At 45.4% G+C, this 20667-nt stretch overlaps 1 protein-coding gene across 9 annotated transcripts; it reads left to right on the top strand.

Moving 5' to 3' along the window:
• Positions 1-1360: 1360 nt before the first annotated feature.
• PWWP3A (PWWP domain containing 3A, DNA repair factor) lies at positions 1361-20628 on the top strand. 9 transcript variants are annotated; one of them, XM_077121330.1, is made up of 16 exons: positions 1361-1448; positions 1741-1842; positions 2256-2381; positions 3056-3141; positions 4275-4345; positions 6015-6932; positions 7978-8079; positions 10260-10330; positions 11816-11892; positions 12874-12934; positions 15403-15478; positions 16082-16132; positions 16953-17392; positions 18650-18738; positions 19173-19252; positions 20556-20628. In XM_077121330.1, exons 3-16 carry the CDS (start codon positions 2325-2327, stop codon positions 20585-20587), a joined length of 2211 nt encoding a protein of 736 aa, XP_076977445.1. In that variant the 5' UTR covers positions 1361-1448; positions 1741-1842; positions 2256-2324; the 3' UTR covers positions 20588-20628. The 9 variants fall into 9 exon arrangements, with proteins under 9 accessions (XP_076977445.1, XP_076977446.1, XP_076977451.1 ...); XM_077121336.1 differs by lacking the exon at positions 1361-1448 and adding an exon at positions 1487-1562 and having other exon boundaries at positions 6015-6158; XM_077121329.1 differs by lacking the exon at positions 1361-1448 and adding an exon at positions 1487-1562.
• Positions 20629-20667: the final 39 nt, after the last annotated feature.

Genomic DNA, 20667 nt, shown 5'->3' with positions numbered 1-20667 from the left:
CATATGGGGACCACACTGGAAACCTTGACCACACCTCGACCTTGTTAACACTGTGCTACAACCACTAGCGGAACAACGCCAAACTCCCACCCGTGTATTCATAGGAGCTATCCAGGTGTCCTATTATGCTACAGGGGGCCCCCCTTTAAATCCAGATCCAATGCAGAAAATTCAGAAAACAAGGGAGGGCTGTGACTTGGTGTCTGTGGCGGTTGGGAAGCCAGAAAACGAGGGGAAGGGTGAACTTCTAAAGACTGGGTACCCGGAAAAGAGGTGGAGGGCCGTGGGTCAGTGCCTCTGGAGGTTGGCAGCCCAGGACCGAGGGGCTGTCACTTGGCTTTTTGGCATCAGTTCTAAAGGGCTCCAGGCGCTAGGTAAACAAAGGCTTCTTGGCTGCAGCTCTCCCCAGCTGAGAAATTGGTATGCAGCCACCAGGGCCTTGCTGAATCTGCTAATTCCCAGCCTTTCCTTCCTGCCAGAGAATCATTTAGCCCCGGGGCCAGATTAGGGCCCTCAGAGACCCTAAACCCTGAAAAGATGCAAATCTCCCCTCCCCGGTTCCCCCACTTCTTACACAAGACTTCCATACAGGAGGACTGCAAAACCCGCGGCGCCCCACGGATATGCCCCACGGGCATTCGACATTGGGACAAAATGCCAATGCAGGGCCCCTCCCTCAAGCACTAAGCCAACTTTTAAGTGGGCGAGGAGACACCCTGAGCACAGGCGGCGGCCCCTGTAACCGGCCGCCTCCCCCTTCCTTCTGGATTATTCGCCTGCAAAAATCAAGACCACCGCCACCCCCCCATTTGGGGATATGTGCGAACGCTATGAACTCGAGTTCACAGGCGGCTCGGGGGGTCCAAGTCCCTCCCGAAGCGGCTTCCCTCTGCACTCCCGAGAGGAGCTGGGGGCCTCGAGGTAGCGGCCCGTCAGGGGTCTGTGGCCTGTCGGGGATTTGTGGCCCATCCGGGATCTGTTGCCCGGCTCCTCGGCAGCGGGGCCGCTGGAGACAAAGGGCCCCGAGGGGGGCAGGCCTCGCCGCGGGCCTGACAGAAGACAAAGGCGGGAAGCGGCAGCTGAGAGGACAAAGGGGTAGCGCAGAAGGGCGGGCGCCCAGAGGCTGTTTTTTTTCCCCCCTTTTGAATAAAAAAGGAAACCAACTCTCTTCACGACCGCACGAGGACGAACCCTGATGATGGAGGCCCCGACTCGCCCTCTCCTCTCAGCTGTCGCGGGCTTCACGCCCTCCCGGGCGGAAGGGGCGGGGCGGAGTGGGGGGGGTGGGGCCAGCATCGCGGCAGGAGCGCGTGCTCCCCATTGGGCGGCCGCCGCTCGGGGGTGGGGCCTGGCGCCGCCGCGAGGCTGGCTCCACCCCCTGCGCCCCGCGGGGAGCGTCGGAGGCGGTAGCGGCGGCGGCGTTGGCGGCGGCGGCTGAGATAGCGGCGGTGAGCGCGGGGCGGCGGCGGTTGGTGCCGCGGGCTGCGAGTGCTGTTGTCGCCGCCGCGGTCTCCGGGCCCGGGCTCAGGGACGCCGGGGCGGGCCAGGCCGAGGCGCCTGGGGTGAGGGCAACGCGGCCTGCTTCCCCGCGTCGGCTAGGGCCGGGTCTGAGGCTGCGGGGCCGAGGCCGAGGGGGGAGGGGCGAATCCCGAAAGGTGCTGCTTCCCCCCCCCAACCAGGGGCCTCCGTCCCGACTTTGCTTCCCGAATTCCCTAAAACCGCCTTTATTTTCGCTAACAGCCAAACCGAGCCCGAGCCGGCCCTGATGTAAAGAGTGGCCTGCAGCTGTCCCTGTCCTTTCAGGGACGTCGCGGCCAAAACAGCCGTCGTGTGCCTCTCATGGTATTTTATTATATTTTATTTTATTTTTGCGCTGTGGTTAGCGGTGAACTCCCCCAGTAGGGGAGGGTCGCGAGCTCCCACTGTTGTCAGCACCTCTGGGCCTCGGTGGGAGGCAGGCCTTGGGCCCAGAGACGTTTTATTCAGGATCCACTAAATAAAATAACGGAGACAGAGCCTTTGGGAGGGCATCTAGTGTTTTATTTACGGGGTGGAAAATTCAGATGCTTCCCTAGGTGCGAGGCGTGCTCTAGCCATGTGTCGGGTTTGCTTCTTTGCTTGAAGCATGTCACTGCAGGGGTGCAGAACTGAACCAATTACTTGAGAATGACCCCAGCTGGCTCACCTTTGCCCCTGAGGGTTGCTTCTGCATTAAAAAGACAGTTTTATAAACCACCGCACAAATTTTGTTGCAGGGCACGTCAGCTTCGGACCTTGGAGTACTTTGTGCCACATCGTTACCGCCTGCCACATGCACCTAAATCATGGCAGATGCCAAATACGTCCTCTGCAGATGGAAAACACGATTATGGCCTGCAAAGGTGACAGCTGTTCTGTAATTTCAAGAATTAGGAATGACTTTTGGGTGACAAGTAAAGTCTTTATCGGGCGATACCTAGGAGTTGCCTGCATGAAATAATGGAGCTGTGTCTTGTTGGCACCCGTCCTCTGCCTCCGTTTAATGGGATTTTGGTTGGGTGCTTACAAGGTTACATTTCTGGTTGTATCTTTTTTTCACACTTAAAATAATAATAATAAAAAGGCCTATAAGGCTGTAACTCCAGGAAATATATGGCAAGCAGCCCTATGACAGTAAATAAAGGTAATATTGTAAGGAGGCTTTCCAACTTTGCAGGAGAAAGAACTGCAAGGCCAAAAGCCTGGGTCCTAGACTTAGTATGCCACTGACCTCCTGAGCGTCCATTTCCCCATCTGTAAAATAAAAGGGTTTGGACCCCAAACCTCTGAAGTCCTGTGGTTGGACACCTTAAAAGTTATCCCCTGGGGGTGAAAGGGTAGTACAGTGGTAGAATTCTCGCTTGCCATCTGGGAGACCTGAATTAGATTCCTGGCCCATGCCCCACCCCCCAAATTTTCCCTTGTAAAAACATTAAAAAAAGTTACCCCGTATTTGTATTTATATGTTGCGCCTGCTTTTTATTTTGTCAACTATTTGTTTTGTCTTAACAAGGATTTCTTTTTTTTTTAAACATAGGTTTTGTTCAGAACCAAGGCTTCAACAAAAAATAAGAGAAAAAAGGAAATTTTTCTAGATGTTCAGATACTCTCTCTAGATGAAAAGTTAAGTGTTGTGGGATTTTTATGCTATTTTCTTTTTTCTGTATGCAATTTCTGATATGCCAAAATAAAAAAGGGGGGGAGAGTACATGCTTAACGATGTCACATCTGTTATTAACCCATTAGTGCACATTTTAACTTTATGAGAACAACAGTCTTTATTTTATGTCAGTTTGGAGATTGAAAAATCTACGAGGTGATCTGTGAGCTCTCCAAAGAGTTCTAAGAAAATGAATAAATATAAATTCTACACCCAGAGTAAATTCTGTTGGGGTTAAAATAGAGATACTTCGTCCCAGCAGATCTGCGTGTATCCACCCCCCCCCGAAAAAAAAAATTGAAATATTTGATTCTAAGAGTCTGTCACTCAATAAGGAACTATTATTCAGCATTCAAAAGCCAAATAAATGACTACCAGGCAGCTTTGTACTGTCCTACTCGTGATTATCTCGTAATGGAAAGGTATAGGCCATCTAGAGTGGTGATAATTAAAATGCCCAAATCATGAAGAATTGTGGTACTGACATGTCTATTTTAAGAATTCCCAATTCTAAACAGAGCAATAGAACAAATTTAGCAATCGTTCCCTGGCTCCCCCATCTCTTTTTCTTGCTGGAGCTTCCCCCCACTCTGCCCCATTCCTTACTGCTAGCCGTATCTTCAGAGCTGCCTCCTAAGCTTGTTTTGTCCCTAGCTCACACTTTCCCTGCGGCTGGGAAAGTAATTGAATACTTGAGTTTAAAAGGAAAGCACATCCTTTTAAACTAAAACACACCTGCTGGGCTGTAAACAGCTTTTAGTGACATTATCATATACTCTGAAAACCTAACAAAGGAATTATTTGTGCAGTTGAAAGTGGGATTTGCCTCATAAAAGTCACAATTTGAATTCATTTTTACTCTTAAATCCAGCCAACCTTTTCTGTCTTAAAAGGAGAAAGAAAGAAAAAAGAACATTCACCAGGGTCCTTGCTGCCTCTAACCTCAGGCATGTGAATTCCTAATTGGCTGTGACTTTTGGTTTAAGTGGAAGGAGGAAAATGAATTTAATTCTTTTGTCATCTAAAGAAAAACATGTTTGAAAATGTCTTCGTGGTATTGACTGGTGGCATATAACAGTTGTTTCCGTCTCTGCAGAATTAAGGTGAAGAGCACAGAGGTCAAGATCCTAAAGAAATCTCATATTGAAGACATTGCCTCCTTATTAGGTAAGAACATATTTCTGAGTAACTATTCAGTTTTAAAAGAAGAGAGAGTTTGGGAAATACAAAGATTCAAATCTTTAGGTAAAACTTTATCCCAAACCACTTTTTTTCTTTGTACCAGCAGTTATGAATTCCCTGAGCTGAAGGACAAGAAAAAAAAAAATAGATCTTCATTCTTAAACATTTACAGAATTTGCCCCTAGAACACACCCTATTCTTGGCTCCCCGAATGGCCAGCAGTATGCATCGAGCACATCTGGTTGCATCCATGGCCTTCATTGTAACAAGACACAGAATAAGTTTTCGTCCATGCAGAGAAGGGGAAAGTTGCCTTTTTTTTTGCTTATCCCATAAAAAGACTGGAAAATAGCTCTATTGCTGGCTTGGCTGGCTTGATCTCTGCCCAAGATTTGAAAAGCAGTTGGTTTTGTGCTTAAAATTCCAGACTCGAACCCACGGGAGAACATACAGTGTCAACCGTTGTTGGCATTGGTGGCTGCTCGTTGTTTGAGCGGCTGTTGTAGGTGGGGTTGAGGCAGGTAGGAAATGGACACCTCTAGCTCCCTTCCTCTTCCCTGGCAGGCTTTCTCCTGTGCACTCAGTTCAACCCCCATCCCCTCTGTATTTTATGGGTGAGAAAGACTTTGCTTAAGCCCAGCCAAGCCACGGACTTGTCATGCACACAGACAACTAGGACACACTTATGTAGTTGGAATTTAGCGAACCCAAACAAAAGAAATTATTTTTCTCCCCTCAGAGTGGGAGTGCTTATTCCACTTGCAAAGAATTACTTGTTTTTGAGAAAAATTCCTCCTAATGGTGTGTATAAAATAACGTTTATCTTTATATCTCTTCAGAAAAGTCATGGTTTAAAGCAGGATCCGTCTCTAGCATACTTAGGCTGTGCTGACCATCATCTTTTGAATGCCGTCCTCATTGTTCAGCTCGTTTTGGGGGGCCTGCTATATTTGTGGGTGCCTTTAATATTAAACGGGGAAAAATACTGTTTTGATTGAGGTATTATGCCTGCTGAGTTGTGATATTGCATCCATCACCTTGTACAAATAAGTAGCACCATATCTATATGTTGGAATGAATAAATAAAACTATTGCAGGAGGGGGGTTGGGTTGAAATTTAAAGGCTTTTAATGCCCTTTTCTGGCTTTGAAATCCCCTTCCAAGGATGTATTGAAAAATTTCCAACCTATAAGGAATCTTTTTAATCTGCTATTTCTTGCCCTCTCCCCTCAACTAAGAATACGTTGCCAGCAGAGTTCTTTATTTAGTTGGCATTGGTTTTTATTGACGCTGATTGAATTTGAAATTGTAAAGCTGAGAGAGGATTTGCGAAACAGTTGAATACATTTTGTTTGTAGTATTGTTTTGGAACTTGCAGGAATTCATCTCTTTAACTAGTGAGGTTAAGGTCATTACATTTGTTTTTTTAAAAAAGCAGAACCTCACAGCCCTGAATGAATAGCTGTTGTTTTGTAGACTTGTCCTTCTTTTGGGAAAAAGTAGGTGAGAAATGTTATTTCTCCTTTTCAGTCATTTAGATAAGAAAACCAGCAATCAAAATTATTAAGACAACATGCTTTTAAAGCAGTGACGTGATGGTCATGCTTAAGTGTCTGAATGTAACCCGGCTCTATTTTATTTCCTGTCCTTGCAGCCTCCCAGAATGAGATTACTGCTGCACCCCTAGAGGAACTGGCCTACAGACGGTCGCTTCGAGTGGCCCTGGATGTTTTGAATGAGAGAACCAGTTTGAGTCAAGGAAGCTCTTCAGGAGAAGAAAGAACTGCTCTGTCTCAAAGTGAGAAGCCTACAGAACCAGCTTCCTCGCTCTGTAATTCTAACTTTTCCTCTTTTTGCCATGAGGACCCATCAGGCAGTCCTGAACCTGAAGGGAATGAAAGTGGACAACAGAGCTTGTCAAATACTCTGACTTGTAAAAAGGTTCTCAGGTGCAGAGCGAATTTAAAGACGGAGCTGGGGGAAAAGGACAGTCCTCGAGCCCTACTGGTGTTTTCAGCCAGAGATCATTCTCAGGACAGTTTTGAATCGAGAATAATCCAGAAAAATTGGACTAGCCCAAGTAAAAGGGAAAGAAATTCAGCAGAGAAGTCCGGCTTGTGCCAGACTGAACCTTCATTTTTAGAGGGAGCTCATGAAATAGAGAGGGAGAAAAAGGCAGTCAGCTCACCAGCTCGGTCTTCGCCTCCTCAAGTTGGGGAGGAGAATGCACGTGCTAAGGCCCAAGGAGAGTTCCCTGTATGGCCATCCAGTAGCCTCGCAGTGCTCCCCACCTGGCGGAAGAGGGTGAACAATGGGCCCATTGGGAGACGGGCCCGTTCCCACTGGGCCTGCCCAGATGCAGGAGAATGCCCTATGAAGAAGCCGTGTCCAGATAGCAGCCACAGTCCACCTGCCTTGGAATTAGAGATGGGGGCAGCACAGCCTCCCATGCGGGGGCTCAGGGGGTGCATGACTTTGCGCAGTGCCTCTAAACTCGACCTGCCTCTTCCACATACTCCTGTGGACAAAATGAGAAACCTTCATCTCTCAGATTCTGAGAAAGCAGAGGAAGGTAAAAGTGTTTTGGGAAAATTTAGTTGAAGTGCTCGGGAAAGCTGAGAGGGTGGAGTTAGGGTATTCCTCCTGTCAGTTTTGGAGACAAGCTCTTGTATATTTTTAACCAATTCTTAAGGAGATTGTTACCAAATTAGATGTGGAGCAGAGATGTCCTTATTCGTTGTTGTCTGTCTCTCCCTCTGGGCTGTGATTATGTCAACTTCTTCCAAATATTTGTGTTTTTATTTCTGTCTTAGATTAGAAGGAACAGAGTAGGGGCCCATGGTAGAGTGTGGCAGGGTGGCTGAGTGTGACGGAGGTAGTGGGGCGCCTGTGGCTGTGATAATGCTGCATCTGCTCCGCCAAGGATTAACGCTTTTATTCGTAACTGTTGCAGAAGCAATAATGCATTCCCGTTAAACTGGGCAGGAATCCCAACAGTGATTAACTCACTTAAAAAGCTCCTGACTTTTTAAGAATGCCTGTGTAGATATATTTTTGTATGGTTGCAGTCATGCGCTATAATTTTCTCCATTTTAACATTGTATCATCTAACTTATTTTTGAAATGCAAATTCAGAAATCCTGATTACTGCATAGTTAAGTATCTTGATTCTGTCTTTATTCTAAACTTCTTTCGGAGGCCATCTCCTTAGCAACTTTGAAAGCTGCAGGGAAGGATTCGTACCTCTTCACCATTTTCTGAAGAGAGAGTGACATAGTTAATTCTTGGTTCTTGATGCTCCAGGCCGTGGAGGACCAAACCATACTGGGACAAGGGATTCCCACCTGGAGTTTAGCTTCCAACGTTTTAGATTGTGGCTTCTTAGGCTTGCCTTTCATTTATTTAGTGAGAGGCATTCTCTCTTGCTCCTTTAAAAAAATTTTTATATAAAAAGTATTTTAACTGAAGCATACCCTATTGAATTTGTCAGTGTGAAGTTCTGCTCAACAGAAGATCTTTTCTTTTGCATTGATGATCTCATATCACAAAATATTTTGTTGGGATAAGTCACCAAGACAGTACATGAGAATGAAAGTCTACTCTAACATTATTGACAGACCATCAGTCTTCTGGAGGGTCAGTGGAGTTTAATTCCATGAATTCTATTCTGGAGGAAGATGAGGAGGATGAAGAACCACCAAGGATCCTTTTATATCATGGTAAGGGATAACCAAAATGTGCTTTCAGTCTGAGTGATACACTCGACAGAAACGTTGGCTAGTGTAGAAACCGTTTCTGACACTTTCAACTAAAGGTCTCTTGCAATTACTTTGTCTCCTACTGAATCTGAAGCCTGGAAAGTACGTTGGGGTCTCACTTTTTCTGTCCTCTGTTAAAAGAACAAGTCACACAAAGGGAAGAGACGCTTCCACCTCTGCCAGTCCTCCCTGTTGGAACATTGCTTCTTTAATTTACCTTGAGCCCATTTGCTCCTCTGCCTTCAATGGAAGGAACAAATCCAGATGAGAACAGTCCAGTCCGCCAGCATTTGGGGCTGCTGTTGGCCACCTTTGGCAGAGGTGACTCGGTCTGCCCAGGGAAGCTGCACGTCCACTGCCCCTCTGTAAGGAGCTGTTTTCACCAGAGGAAAAAGTGTACCACTTAAGTGACGCTGAAGGTCTGTCTGAATGGGATTAGATCTAAACACACTCAAAGATTTTGAACCAAGAACAGATGGCAAGTTAGTTTGTTTAAAGAGCTAAGTCGTTTAGAATCAATTACATTTTTTTCATCTTGACATAATCTAGTCTTGCTTTTTATTATTTTTTTTTTCTTACATTTTTATTTTGAGATAATTATAGATTCACAGGGCATGGCAAAAATACCAGAGAGCAGTCCCTGGGCCCCTCACACAGCTGCCACAGTGAACATCTAGCATAGCTAGAGGTCAGCAGCACAGCCAGGAAGTTGACCAGGACGCTGTCCACTCAGCTTGTCAGGTGTCCTCGGTTTTACATGTCCTTCTGTGTTTGGGGACTGTGTATGTGTGTGTGTGTGTGTGCGCACCCATGTGTGCATGTAGAGTATATAAAATGGCTCTTCTCTCTCCAAAGCCTGAGTGCTTTCCCACCATTCTATAGTGTACTTAGAATTCTGCATTCTCCTTTTTTTTCACTTAACGATAAAGACTTTTTTTTTTTTACATTTCCACATGATTTTTTTCATTATTCTGAGTGGCAACTAGTTATTATTTATCAAGGGTGGGTGAAAAACCATCCTTACTAAACTACTCAGCTGTTAGGTGTCTCGATTGTCTCAGGATGGTGGATACTAGAGTGTACACATAATGTTCTAGAAGAGCATTTCGGTGGCATCCGCTCCAGCAGTGGGGTTTGCCTGGCGCTGAAGGAGAGCCTTTTCCATCCACTCTGCAGTCAGCAGGGCTCAGGTTTCCTGCAGCCTCGCAAACCAGGCGGCTCCTCTTTTCACACAGTCTGTTTTTGCTTCTATTTGGTTTAGTTTTTCACTGGTGAGCCCGAAGGTTCTGAGTGTTCACTGGCTCGACTGGCTGTTTATGCCCCTGACCCAGTCTGTCCCGAGAGGGCCTTGGCTTTCTCTTAGAAACTGCCCTCTCTCCAGGTGGGTGACGAGCCCTCACTATTTTGGGTGCAAGCACTTTCTCTAGCTTGCCTCCTTTTTCATTTGGTCTTGTTTTTCACTTTATAGACTTTAATATTTTTTATGCAGCCAAACTTTTCATTCTTTTCTAGTAGTGTCAGAACTGATAGAATCTTTGTTCTGTCTCATAATCTGTTTTCTACTAGTTTTTCTGTTAACTGATTTTTAGATTATTTACTCATTCTGGTGTTTTTGGTAAAAAAAAAAGTCTAGTTAAATTTTGTTCATAAATAGTTTTGTAGATATTGCATGCTCATTTAAATTGTTCTTTAAATGAATTTAAAGAGAGATAAGCGTCTCAGAAATTAAGTTCTTGTATTTGAGTCATTATTGTCTCATTTCTGTTTTTATATCACTTTTATAAAAGTGTTTTATTTTGAAAAATTTTAGTTTTACAAAAAAGTTGCAGAGACGATTGCAGAGTGCCCACTGCTTCCTCACCCAGTTTCCCGCATGTTAACATATTCTGTAACCAGGACACAGCTAAGGACTTAACAGCATCCTACACACTCTTAATGAGTGTCGCTTGTTTTATGTTGTTGTAATTGGCAGTTAGACTGAGGTGACTTGCATTATGAACCTTATTAAGTGAATGATATTCTCATCAAGTTTAAACAGTGTCACAATCATGTTTTCTCAACCTGTTGCACTTGGTGCTTGATATGGATTTGACTTGTCTATTCTATCTTTTTGTTTTTCTTTCTTTCTTTTTTAATTCTAGAACCACGTTCGTTTGAAGTAGGAATGCTAGTCTGGCTTAAATACCAAAAATACCCCTTCTGGCCAGCAGTGGTAAGAACAACCTCCTCCATCTTCTAAAAGAAGTTCAGTTACCCCATGAATTTTTATTCCACTCTTCCTCAGTTTTTGATAATTGATCTGGGCAAAATGTTTTCATTATTTCATTATTATTGGAAAAAATTGGCGGGTTTATAAGCAAGACTCCTGAGACACATTTAGCTAAGTAAAAATGGGTTTAGTCATTTCAGCAAAATTTAATGTAAGGTGGATAGGTGACATTTTTACCAAGTAGGCTTAGAAAAACCCTACTTGAAAAAAATGTCAGCACTTTGCACCTCTTAAGTACATTTTCCCTGTTAGACCTTATTAATTTAGATTGTTAGGGGTTAGTTATTTGTATTAAATGAGCTAGATTTTTGGCTTTGTTTCTCTTTATGCCTAGAAGTTGCAGATTTTAATTTTAGGCAGAGGCACTGACTGTCCTGACATGTGACACCTCTCTTTCTCTGTCTCCCTTTTATAGGCTTCCCTTTATCTCTTGTGGCATAGACAGCATTCTGATTTTTCTAGATGTATTTCTTTAATCTTATTAAGAGACAGTCAAGTTTAAATCTAAAAGATATTTGCTTTGCAATAGTCAGGAGCAGCTTTTGTTGTTTTAATAATCTAATCTCACTTAACACCATTGCCTCCTTGCATATAGGAAAAATAGAATGAAAATCTGAAAGTATTTTTTCTAGATAACTATGTATCTTAAATAAATTTATAGTTAAACCGGGGATGATGAGGCTCCCACCTGAGAATTTGGAATAGCTTCTTGGTGCAGCTGTTAGGGAGGCTGAATCCACGGGGGGCATTCTTTGACCTCTCTTAAGCACAGGCTCCCTGGCAGGTACCCCGTCTTCCACCTTTCTAGCTCTTTCCTCAATTTTGTCAGTTCCCTGGGGTCCCCACTGGGTTAATGGGTAACTGATGTGATCAACTCAAGGGTGTGAGGTGCAACAGCTAGCCTTGCCCAGAGAATTTGAGAACAGCTATTCATGACTCTCTGTAGTACACAGGGTGGGGGGCTACCTTTACATTATCCAAATAACCCATGTGGCCACCCACTGTGGAAACAGACTAAATTTGAGTCAGTTCAGCATGGTACGAATCCATTACTGGGTGACTTTGGCATGTTCCTGAACCTTTCTGAGCTTGCTTGGCTCATCAAAAAATGAGAATAAATTTACCCGGCTGAGCCAGTGGGAGAATTGACCAGAATAACTACAAAAAGGTGGCAGGCACTACCAGATGTTGGTCCTTTAATTAAAACAGCAGAACTGCCTGCTTCTACTCAGGGATAAAACCACTCAGTGTGGCATAAGCAGCAATGGTTTGCCCATTTCTTGGGACTTTCCTGGTGTAGACCCTGCCTGGGCCACCCATGTATGTCAGGTATTTATCATAAAGCTGACTGGGGCAATGTTGGGTAAATATTTTGTCCACAATCTCGTCTTTGTTCTTGATTGTTTATTTTCTTGGATTTGCCAACAGGTCAAAAGCATCAAGCGAAGAGAAAAGAAAGCGAGTGTACTCTTTATTGAAGGAGACATGAATCCAAAAGGGAGAGGGTAAAAAAACACTGTTATTTGCTTTTTATTAGTGGCCCCACGTTTCCGTTTCCAGGTGAAGCTCTGCTGTGTCTGAGAGAATGCCAGTGATGGCAGGCAGTGAGCAGAGGTCCCTTAGCATAATCCGGAGCCCTAGCCAAGGCTGAAAGTGGCTCATTTGTAATGTGCCTTTTTTTGTGATTCAGACCTGCCAGGAAGAATAATCCAAACAATGCTGTATTTAAAGGAACTGGTTAAAACTTCTAGTTTTCAAAATTTAATGTTCTGTCCTTGAAAGGTGGCTGAATCAGACACTCAATGGATCCCACAAACTGATGAAATGTGTTAGTGCAGGGGCTGCAAGGGAGTATCCCTGCTCCAGCTGGAGCTTCGCCATTGAGCTAACTGGCTGTAATGAAGGACTTTGTCACAAGCGTGTCCAGCTCCTTCCTATTGCCAGGTTTTGATCAGAAGCTTTTGTGGGTCACGGATAAGCCATTCACTTTCTAAATTTTTCCTAACCAAGTTTTTATTAGACACTAGTCATTTTTGACGAAGTCCTCCATCATGGAATAAAAACGGATGAGAATGGATCTGTGTTGGGTTGCCTGGGCATCCCTGACCCTGTGTGCTCTCTGGCCCTCTGGCACTATTGGACTACTACTGGTGGCTACTATACTGTTGCCTCCCGCTGGTGGCTGGGGATGTAGAGTAAGAAAGTGCAGTTCCAGCCCCAGTAGGGTATGGGGCTGCCTCCTCCTGCTACCTGTCCCACCGGGCTGCCTAGTCACAGCCTTTCAAGGTCACCCCGTCCCTTCAGGCACTCCTCGCTCCACATGGCTTCCTCAGGTAGCCGGAGAGACGCACAGAATCATTTGATAAAGAGTGGTGCTGGGTGAAGCTCCAGTGGCCCTCTCACTATCAGAGGAAGGGAGAAATTTTTTTTAGCACATTAGATGAAGTTCATTCATGTTAACTTTTATTTCTCTCTGCTTTGTCAAGTATCACAGTGTCTCTTAGAAGATTAAAGCACTTTGATTGTAAAGAGAAACAAATACTTCTGGTAGGTGGATTATTATTTGTGCTTGTTTCTTTAAACAATTTACTTTGTGACTCATACATTTGTCGTCTGTATATAGTTCTTGAAACACAGGGCTTGTGTACGCTCACATAAATGACCATGGGAAGTACAGTTATGGCTGGCCATGTTGACTGAGTGCTCATGGGCACTTCTCTTTGGGCATCACTGCATCAAATTCTCGCAGGCATCATGGGGAATTGTCAGCCCTCTTTATCCCACATTACAGGTGAGGTGCTGTGGAGTGAGGCGCTGGGTAGCATAGAGGCAGCCCGGCTCTGTCCGCTGCCAACCATGCTTAGACAGCCCTGCGAGACGGGCCACTGAAGTAAGGGTTCCTTTCCTAGCTAGTCTGTGAAGCCTAAACATTTACAGAGGTTACACAAGGGAGTTCTGCAGAAAGCATTGTCCTAAGCTTTGTGTGGACCCAGGTCTCCTGAAATTCTATCTTAACCACATTCTGTTTCGGTGATCCACAAGGAGTCTGCCCCCTTCAAAAATGCTTTTATACTCGGGGCACTACTTGTTTTTGATGTACAAACTTTCTAAAACAGTGGGATGGAGACCTGAGGGGTTCATTTACTACACCCTAATTGCAGTTGTTGTCACGCCTCAGTAAGTAGGTGTTGGCTTTCATGGTTAAGGTTAAACTATGATGAGACTTGCTATAGAGTGCAGGTGGTATTTTCCTAATGATTTCCTTGGAACGTAAGTGGGATTGCAGGGTTGGAGGTGGTTTAGGAACGATCCTTCAAGCTTGCTGTCTTCTTTTTCCTGGCACTCATGTCGCCATCAGCAGTGTATGGGTGCTGGGTCCACAGCAAGCTTGTGGGCTCTGGTTGTGGGTGTTTTTTAAAAAAACAGCCCTTTGAAAGGTTGATACCCAAGTGTACTCCACATTCTTCCTTTAATACTTCTGCAGTTCTTTAAGATATTGAACCTCATTCCATGTCTATCTTGTCTGTGCGAGTTTGTTGACTGTAACTTGTAACTCAGAAAACCTCTGGGCGTCCAGTTTTCAGAGTGCCCAGCAGCAGACACTGGCTCTGAAAAGGGGCTGATAGCAGTGGCTACAGCAGCTTGCCACGTTTCCTGAAATCCAAATAAAGGTGTATGCGGAACCGGTTGATACACGTTCAAGGCTTGTGAGCCTTCCCCTATTTAAGCCAGCTCTGTTTGTCTAAGAAAGTGTAGTTTCCATCTCAGGAGTCTAAAAACAATTTTACAAAAATGGGGTTGGAGCAAAAAAGGAGAGTAGGAATCTTCTTGCTTTTAGATTTGTACTTTAAACTTATAAAGGTGTTTTATCACAAAAACAGGAAACAACATCAAGCATTGTCCTCCTGGTTACCCAGCACGCTTTAAGAGGGTCCACTGGTCAACTTCCTCCACCCTCCACCCTCTGACCCCCAAGATAACTTAGTTTAAATCTATTTGTGAAGTCAGGTGCATGGGAAATGTTGAGATACTGGTTTTAAAATTGTGGTGAGTATTGCCTCAGGAAGTCATTTCTTAGTTGAGCTCTCCATCTTGGGATTTGTGGAAGTGGCACCCCTGCTGTCCCTCAGCTCTCCTGCTTTCTATGGCATCGTGGGGTGATTATAGCTTCGTGGTGCATAGCAGAGTGCTTTGTGCTTCTCTCTTTTAAGGAACTGCCCTTTTGCTGTCCACGTTTGTGTGGGTCAGCTTCTGCTTAATGGGCCCAGACTGACATGACAGGCCTCCTTCCCTCCTAAAGTTACCCACTCAGCTCTCACCTAACAGCTCTACACAACACGATGAGCTTTTGTTATACCAGACCCTAGCGAGTCTGCATGGCATTGTGCCTTTGTGGGAAGGGAGTCTGGGGTCTGGGGAGTGTATAGAGCCAGGGTCGGTTCACGGGGTCGCAGTGCCTATCTACTCTGAGATCTTCATTCCTACTCAGCAGTATGTTCACTGCTGACCTTGCCCCAGCCCTTTGGTAGGGGGCATCTCATCAGGTCCTGCTGCTAGTGAGCGGGCAACCCCCTTCCCAAGGTCAGTGCTTTCTCTAGGATGACTGTTCCATTCTAAGCGATGGGCGCTGATGTGGACGTGCTCACTTAGAATGGTTTATCTCAGAACGCTTCTTAACTGTTCTTTGTCTGCAAAATACCATCCGAACTTTAAAGTGTTTCCCACCCTCTATCCTCTTCCGGTTAGTCAGCAAGCCTCTCAGCCCAGAGTGACAGGGTGGGCAGGCACTAGCCCTGTTCAGGGTCCTCATGTACATTTCCTCTAGCCCTGGAATCTTGCACGTAGGCATTGGTCCTATCTGAGGCCCAGAGAGGTTTAGCAGCTGAGGAGATCACCCAGCTTGCAAGTGGGGACGCTAAGCACGGCAGGACCCAGGGCTGTGTCATTTGGATCCTGATAGAACGTTATGTTGTCCCTCCCTGGCACTTAAACCTTGTTGTTGGGTCTTGTTGCAGAATGAAGCTAAGGAATCTTTCGACCAGGCTATCGGCTGGTGTATCTCCCTCATCACCGACTACAGAGTCAGGCTGGGTAAGTAAGGACAGAGCAAGAGAACCTGGTCACTAGCAAGGGTGCGGGGCAGTGCATAGAGGGCTCACTTCTTAGACTCCTCTGTGTGGCTCAGCCAAGGCTGCCTGCTGGCAGAGCTGCTTCTGATGCTTTTCAGTTGGGCACATGCTTAGCCTTTCCAGAAACTTCCAACAAAGAACAGGTCAATCTCTCTTTCAGCTGAAATAGCGATCTCTGCAGCCTGATGAGAACTGTCCTTAAAAACAGATGGGTAGGTCCCTGGGCACAGACAAAAGATAGGCTTTCCTTTTAATCTGAGAGCTGGTGTCCACCTGAAGTCAACCTGGTGGGAATTTTTAAACTGCTGTTAGTAAAAATGACCTGGCTTTTTTATGTTATTCCTTGGAGACTTGCACCCTCAAGCTCTGAGAGTTTTTTTGGGGGATGGTTGAAGCAGTATTCCACATCCTTGCCTCACCCCTCTCGTTGTAAAGTATTAAAGAGGTTACTGTTTCAGTCTTAGATGCAGAAGCCCCAAAGATGAGGCTTTTGATCTGTTGAACCTAGAAAACCTCTCTAGAGAATCTGTTGTACATATACACATCTTTATCCCCTTCTCTGCAGGCTGTGGGTCTTTTGCTGGCTCTTTCCTGGAATATTATGCTGCTGATATAAGTAAGTCTATGAATATGTCTCTAAAAGTATAATACTCTTTTTAGTCCTTTAGAGAGATCAGTCTGCTCTTTCTCGTGCTCTGGAAGGTTAAGGTAGATCAGGGCTGAAGTTTTTATCAGCCTCCTTGAGCCTGTTTTTAGTTTGTTGGGAGCACAGATGTGACACTGTTCCCCACCCTGTCTCCAGTGGTTGTAATTCCCCATCAGATGTGGGGCAGGCCGTGGGAATACCCGCAGTTCCCACCTCCCCCTGCAGTGGGGTTGGGGACCAGGCAGCTATGCCATACTGTGGACTTCAGAAGTCTATCTCTGTGCCCCTCGTCCTGAGTCACCATCAACTTGAGAGACTTTACATATGAGTTTTTAAGGATGTTGCCTGAACGTGAAAAATGTTTAAACAGCACTTCTCATCTGTCTTCATTGTCGACAGGCATTTTCATTTATTGACAGTAAAGGCATATTCCATTCCTCCTATTGTTCAAGGACATGAAATACATGAATAGATTATTCTTCAACAGGGTTGAGGTAATGGCAACTCTTCTCTGCTCTTTTTGGTTACAGCACAGAGTTAGGTGGGCTCCTTTCTAGGATCAGGAGTCCTATGAAAGGAAGAGTTCTTTAGGAACATGAAAAGTACACTTAGTGGCGTATTATAAAACTTGAATGTCAGGAAAGCATACAGCTCTGTCCCTGCCGAGCCTAGTTTGTATTTGCCAAAGGACCTTTAATTCATTGCCGTATGAAGTCAGCGAAGACCCAGCTGACCCGCTCGCCCTTCGTGGAGGTGCCCACAGAAGCATGCTCATTGTGCTCACTTTCAGGTTATCCTGTGAGGAAGTCGATTCAGCAGGATGTCTTGGGGACCAAGTTTCCCCAGCTGAGCAAGGGGGACCCTGAGGAACCCATAGACGGAGCCCCCCCGGGGAAGGGGAGACAGCCCTGCAGGAAAGTCCTCCCTGACCGGTCACGAGCTGCGCGGGACCGGGCCAATCAAAAGCTGGTGGAGTACATTGTGAAAGCCAAGGGTGCTGAGAGCCATCTCCGGGCGATTTTGAAAAGCAGGAAACCATCCAGGTGGCTAAAGACATTCCTGAATTCAAGCCAGTATGTGACCTGTGTGGAAACATACTTGGAGGATGAGGAGCAGCTGGACCGTGTGGTGAAATATCTACAAGGAGTCTACCAAGAAATGGACAGTAGAATGCTGACACGAATTAATGGCGACAGGATAAGATTTATCCTGGATGTTCTGCTGCCTGAGGTAAGCTGCTGATGCGGTTGGATTCTGCACAGGGGTGGGGGATCTGCAGCACTCGGGTTTGCATGGTGGCCGCACTGGCCTTGGGGAGGCTGGTTCTTTTGATGCTGAATGTCATTCTTTAGAACTCTGTGCCAGGGGCTGGTGCAGCCTGAAGCCTAGCTGTTGCCATTTGGCCTCTGCCTCCTTTGGCTGTTTTGTTTTTTGTTTGATTTTTTGTTTAGTTTTTTTTGGCATGGACAGGCCCTGGTAATCGAACCCGGGTCTCTGGCATGGCAAATGAGAATTCTGCCATTGAGCCACCATTGCACCGCCCCCATTGGCTGTTTTGTGGGCAGTTGAACAGGTCATTGTGAGTTTGGTTTTCATCACCATCGGGGAAATAAAGCTACACACATGCTTCCTCTGTATATAGAGGTAATCGCTTTCCTAAATGCACATGTGTATAATCTCAGTTTCAGTTGAGATTCAGGACCTGTGTGGGACAGAGTTGGGTGTCTGTCTGTATCTGTTGAAAAGCATTATCAAACTCAAAAACTTCTCACTTTATAATTCTGGAAAATTTCAAGTAAATGCAAAAATAAAATGGTTGAATGTACCCACCACGCAGCAGGAGCACACACCGCCCCAACCCTATTATTTTTCATCTGCGTATGTTTCCTTGTATGCCTCTAAAACAGTGGTTCTCATCAGTGGGTGATTGTGGCCCCCACTTGGCTGTCATTGTGGGGGTGGGGTTTCCTGGTATCTGTGGGTGGGGACCAGAAATGCTGCTCAGCTCTCTGCCTGAGACTGGTTCGAGCTCGAAGCCAGCAGCACCTGCGGGCAGACCTGCTCTAAACCACCTAAAGAATTTTTAACTTGACCACAGTACTATTTCACCAAAAAACATGAACAATTCTTCCTTAATTTCAAACATCTATTAAGTATTTAAAGTATCCCTGTAATATTTTTTACATTTTTACAGTAAACTTAAAAATTCTAAACACTGCATTTGATGGTTGTGGATCCTGCTCTTTATTCTCTGCTTTCAGTGACATGAACTTTCATCTCTAGCCCAAAAGATGTTACTGATTTAATTCAGTACTTTCATTACAAGCAGAGATTTCATGGTTTTTAAACCATAAACTAGAAGATGTCTGGAAACAAATATGTGATTGTGGTGGGCTAATGACCAATTTCTCAGAACTAAATGTGATGCTTAGAGGCCGGGGTTGTGCTGCCTTACCGCCTGTTGTAAGTCTCCATGCCCTCTTGCAGGCTATCATCTGTGCGATTTCTGCAATCGACGCTGTCGACTACAAGACAGCTGAAGAGAAGTACATAAAAGGACCATCTCTGAGCTACCGGTAGGTTGTTTTGAAACCCTTTTGCAATTTCTCTAAAAGGCTTTGATTTCCACACATAGTAGTGACTTTGGCTCAAGGCTGTCCACCTACACCTCTCCCTCATGAAGTACTTCAGATGCCTGGTTGGTACATGTATCACATAAACTTAAAAACACGGCAGCACTTGGCAGAGCTGTCATCACGTGGCAGGCTTCCTCTTTTCCAGGCAAGTTTGGGTAGTGGACCCAGGCCCTCTCTCTTGGCCGCATGCTTCCCTCATGTTGCCAGCCTACAGGAAATGCACCTGGGGGACCTGCTTCCCACAGGAGTGGCTCAGAGAACTGACCCCTGGACACGTGCTGGGGCAGCGTCTGCTTTCGATCTCTTGTTGCAGGGACTGATGTGTGTATTTTGAACTTTCTTCCCCGCTCACCCAAACCCCGTGGCTGTTTGAGAAAATACGGCAAGATTGAGAAGTCCCAGTCGCCCCTGGGTTGTGCCTATCTGGCTGTGATCAAGATGTTTCTTTCCGTCGGTATGTTTAGCCACCCTTGGATTTTTGGTCCCCAGATACCCTAATCCCAACCCTGGGCATGTTGCCAGGCCTTACTGGGAACCAGGCGGGGCCTGTGTGGCAGTGACAGGCTGAAGACTCAACTTGAGTAGAGGAAAGGGTTTGCAGCCAGGGTGACTGGGCAGGAAGGTGGAGAGTCTGAACTACAAAAGCCCTGCAGGGCAGGAGGCCGAAGGGATTGCTGGCTGTGAGGGCCACGTGGAGGGCTTATGTTAGGAATGCTTTCTACTAAACTCTCCAAAGAAGATTAAATTTGGCTTTATTTACAGGAGTTTTGACCCAACTAAATTATCAAAACAAGAAAGGTCTTTTGAAAGAAAACCTTGACAGTTTTGTCCTGGATCTTTTGTGGTGTGGTCTGGCCTGGCACCCTTGATACATGAACGTGGAAATGGTGGTCCCAGGAAAATAAGGTTGTAGCTGGCACATCTGAACTGCTGTGCTGCGGTGCTTTCTTTCTAATTCCTTCTCAGAAATTTTTTTACCATTCTACCCCTATGATTGTGTGTCTTCATTTTAATGATTTTCCTTTTGAGAGAAACTGCCATTCCGGGTTGCTAATATTGGAAAACTTTATGGGTTCTTCATGGCTTACACCTGCTATAAAAATCTCAAGTGAACTGTATCAAAATACTGTGGAGCACAGAGATGGGGAAGGTAGGTAGGTTGGACACACAAACATGGCCTCGACAGCAGGGTCAGGGAATGCCTTTGTCCTCTGTCAGCATTGAGTGCAGGTCAGTGTTTTGGGGCCCGTCCTCACTGGTGCCTGGACGCTGTCTTGTCACATTCCCCCTTGTCCCTGTGATCCTCTGATGATGTTTAAATCGTACATAAACCTGACTTTATTTGGCGTCTATACTACATGGCTGGCTTGTAAAGAATTTTTACATTATCTCCATTGTTATAAAAATGGCTGCTCTGGGCCGTATGATGGTGGCTCAGCGGCAGAATTCTTGCCTGCCATGCCGGAGACTTGGGTTCAATTCCCAGGCCAAAAAAAAAAAAGGCTGTTTTGCCTTTTTCTGTTGAATTGAATGCTGTCATTTATTTTACCTGTTATTGAGTTTTGTTTGGTAAAATTTCAAAATCAATGTCCCTGGTTTCTCTCTGTTTATCCTAATGCAGGGGCGGACAGCCAAGTAATTATTAACATAAGTTTCTTAACAGGGAGGTCAATTCATAAGGATAATTTGATGCTTCAGGCTCTTTAAAACAAAATGACTATTTACTAAAATAAAGTATCAACTTGTGTTTTCTGAAGGGAAAAAGAAATCTTTGATAATCAGCTGCTAGAAGAAAGGAATCGGCGGCGACGCTGAGGAAAGCTACACCCTGAGGAAAGCTACACCCTCCGTGGGATCTGACCTGTCTGG

This window comes from Tamandua tetradactyla, chromosome 11, assembly GCF_023851605.1.
Source record: "Tamandua tetradactyla isolate mTamTet1 chromosome 11, mTamTet1.pri, whole genome shotgun sequence".
In the NCBI taxonomy this organism is placed as follows: Eukaryota; Metazoa; Chordata; class Mammalia; order Pilosa; family Myrmecophagidae; genus Tamandua; species Tamandua tetradactyla.
Note: the sequence above shows the minus strand (reverse complement) of the source record. Positions and strands in the feature narration are given on the sequence as shown.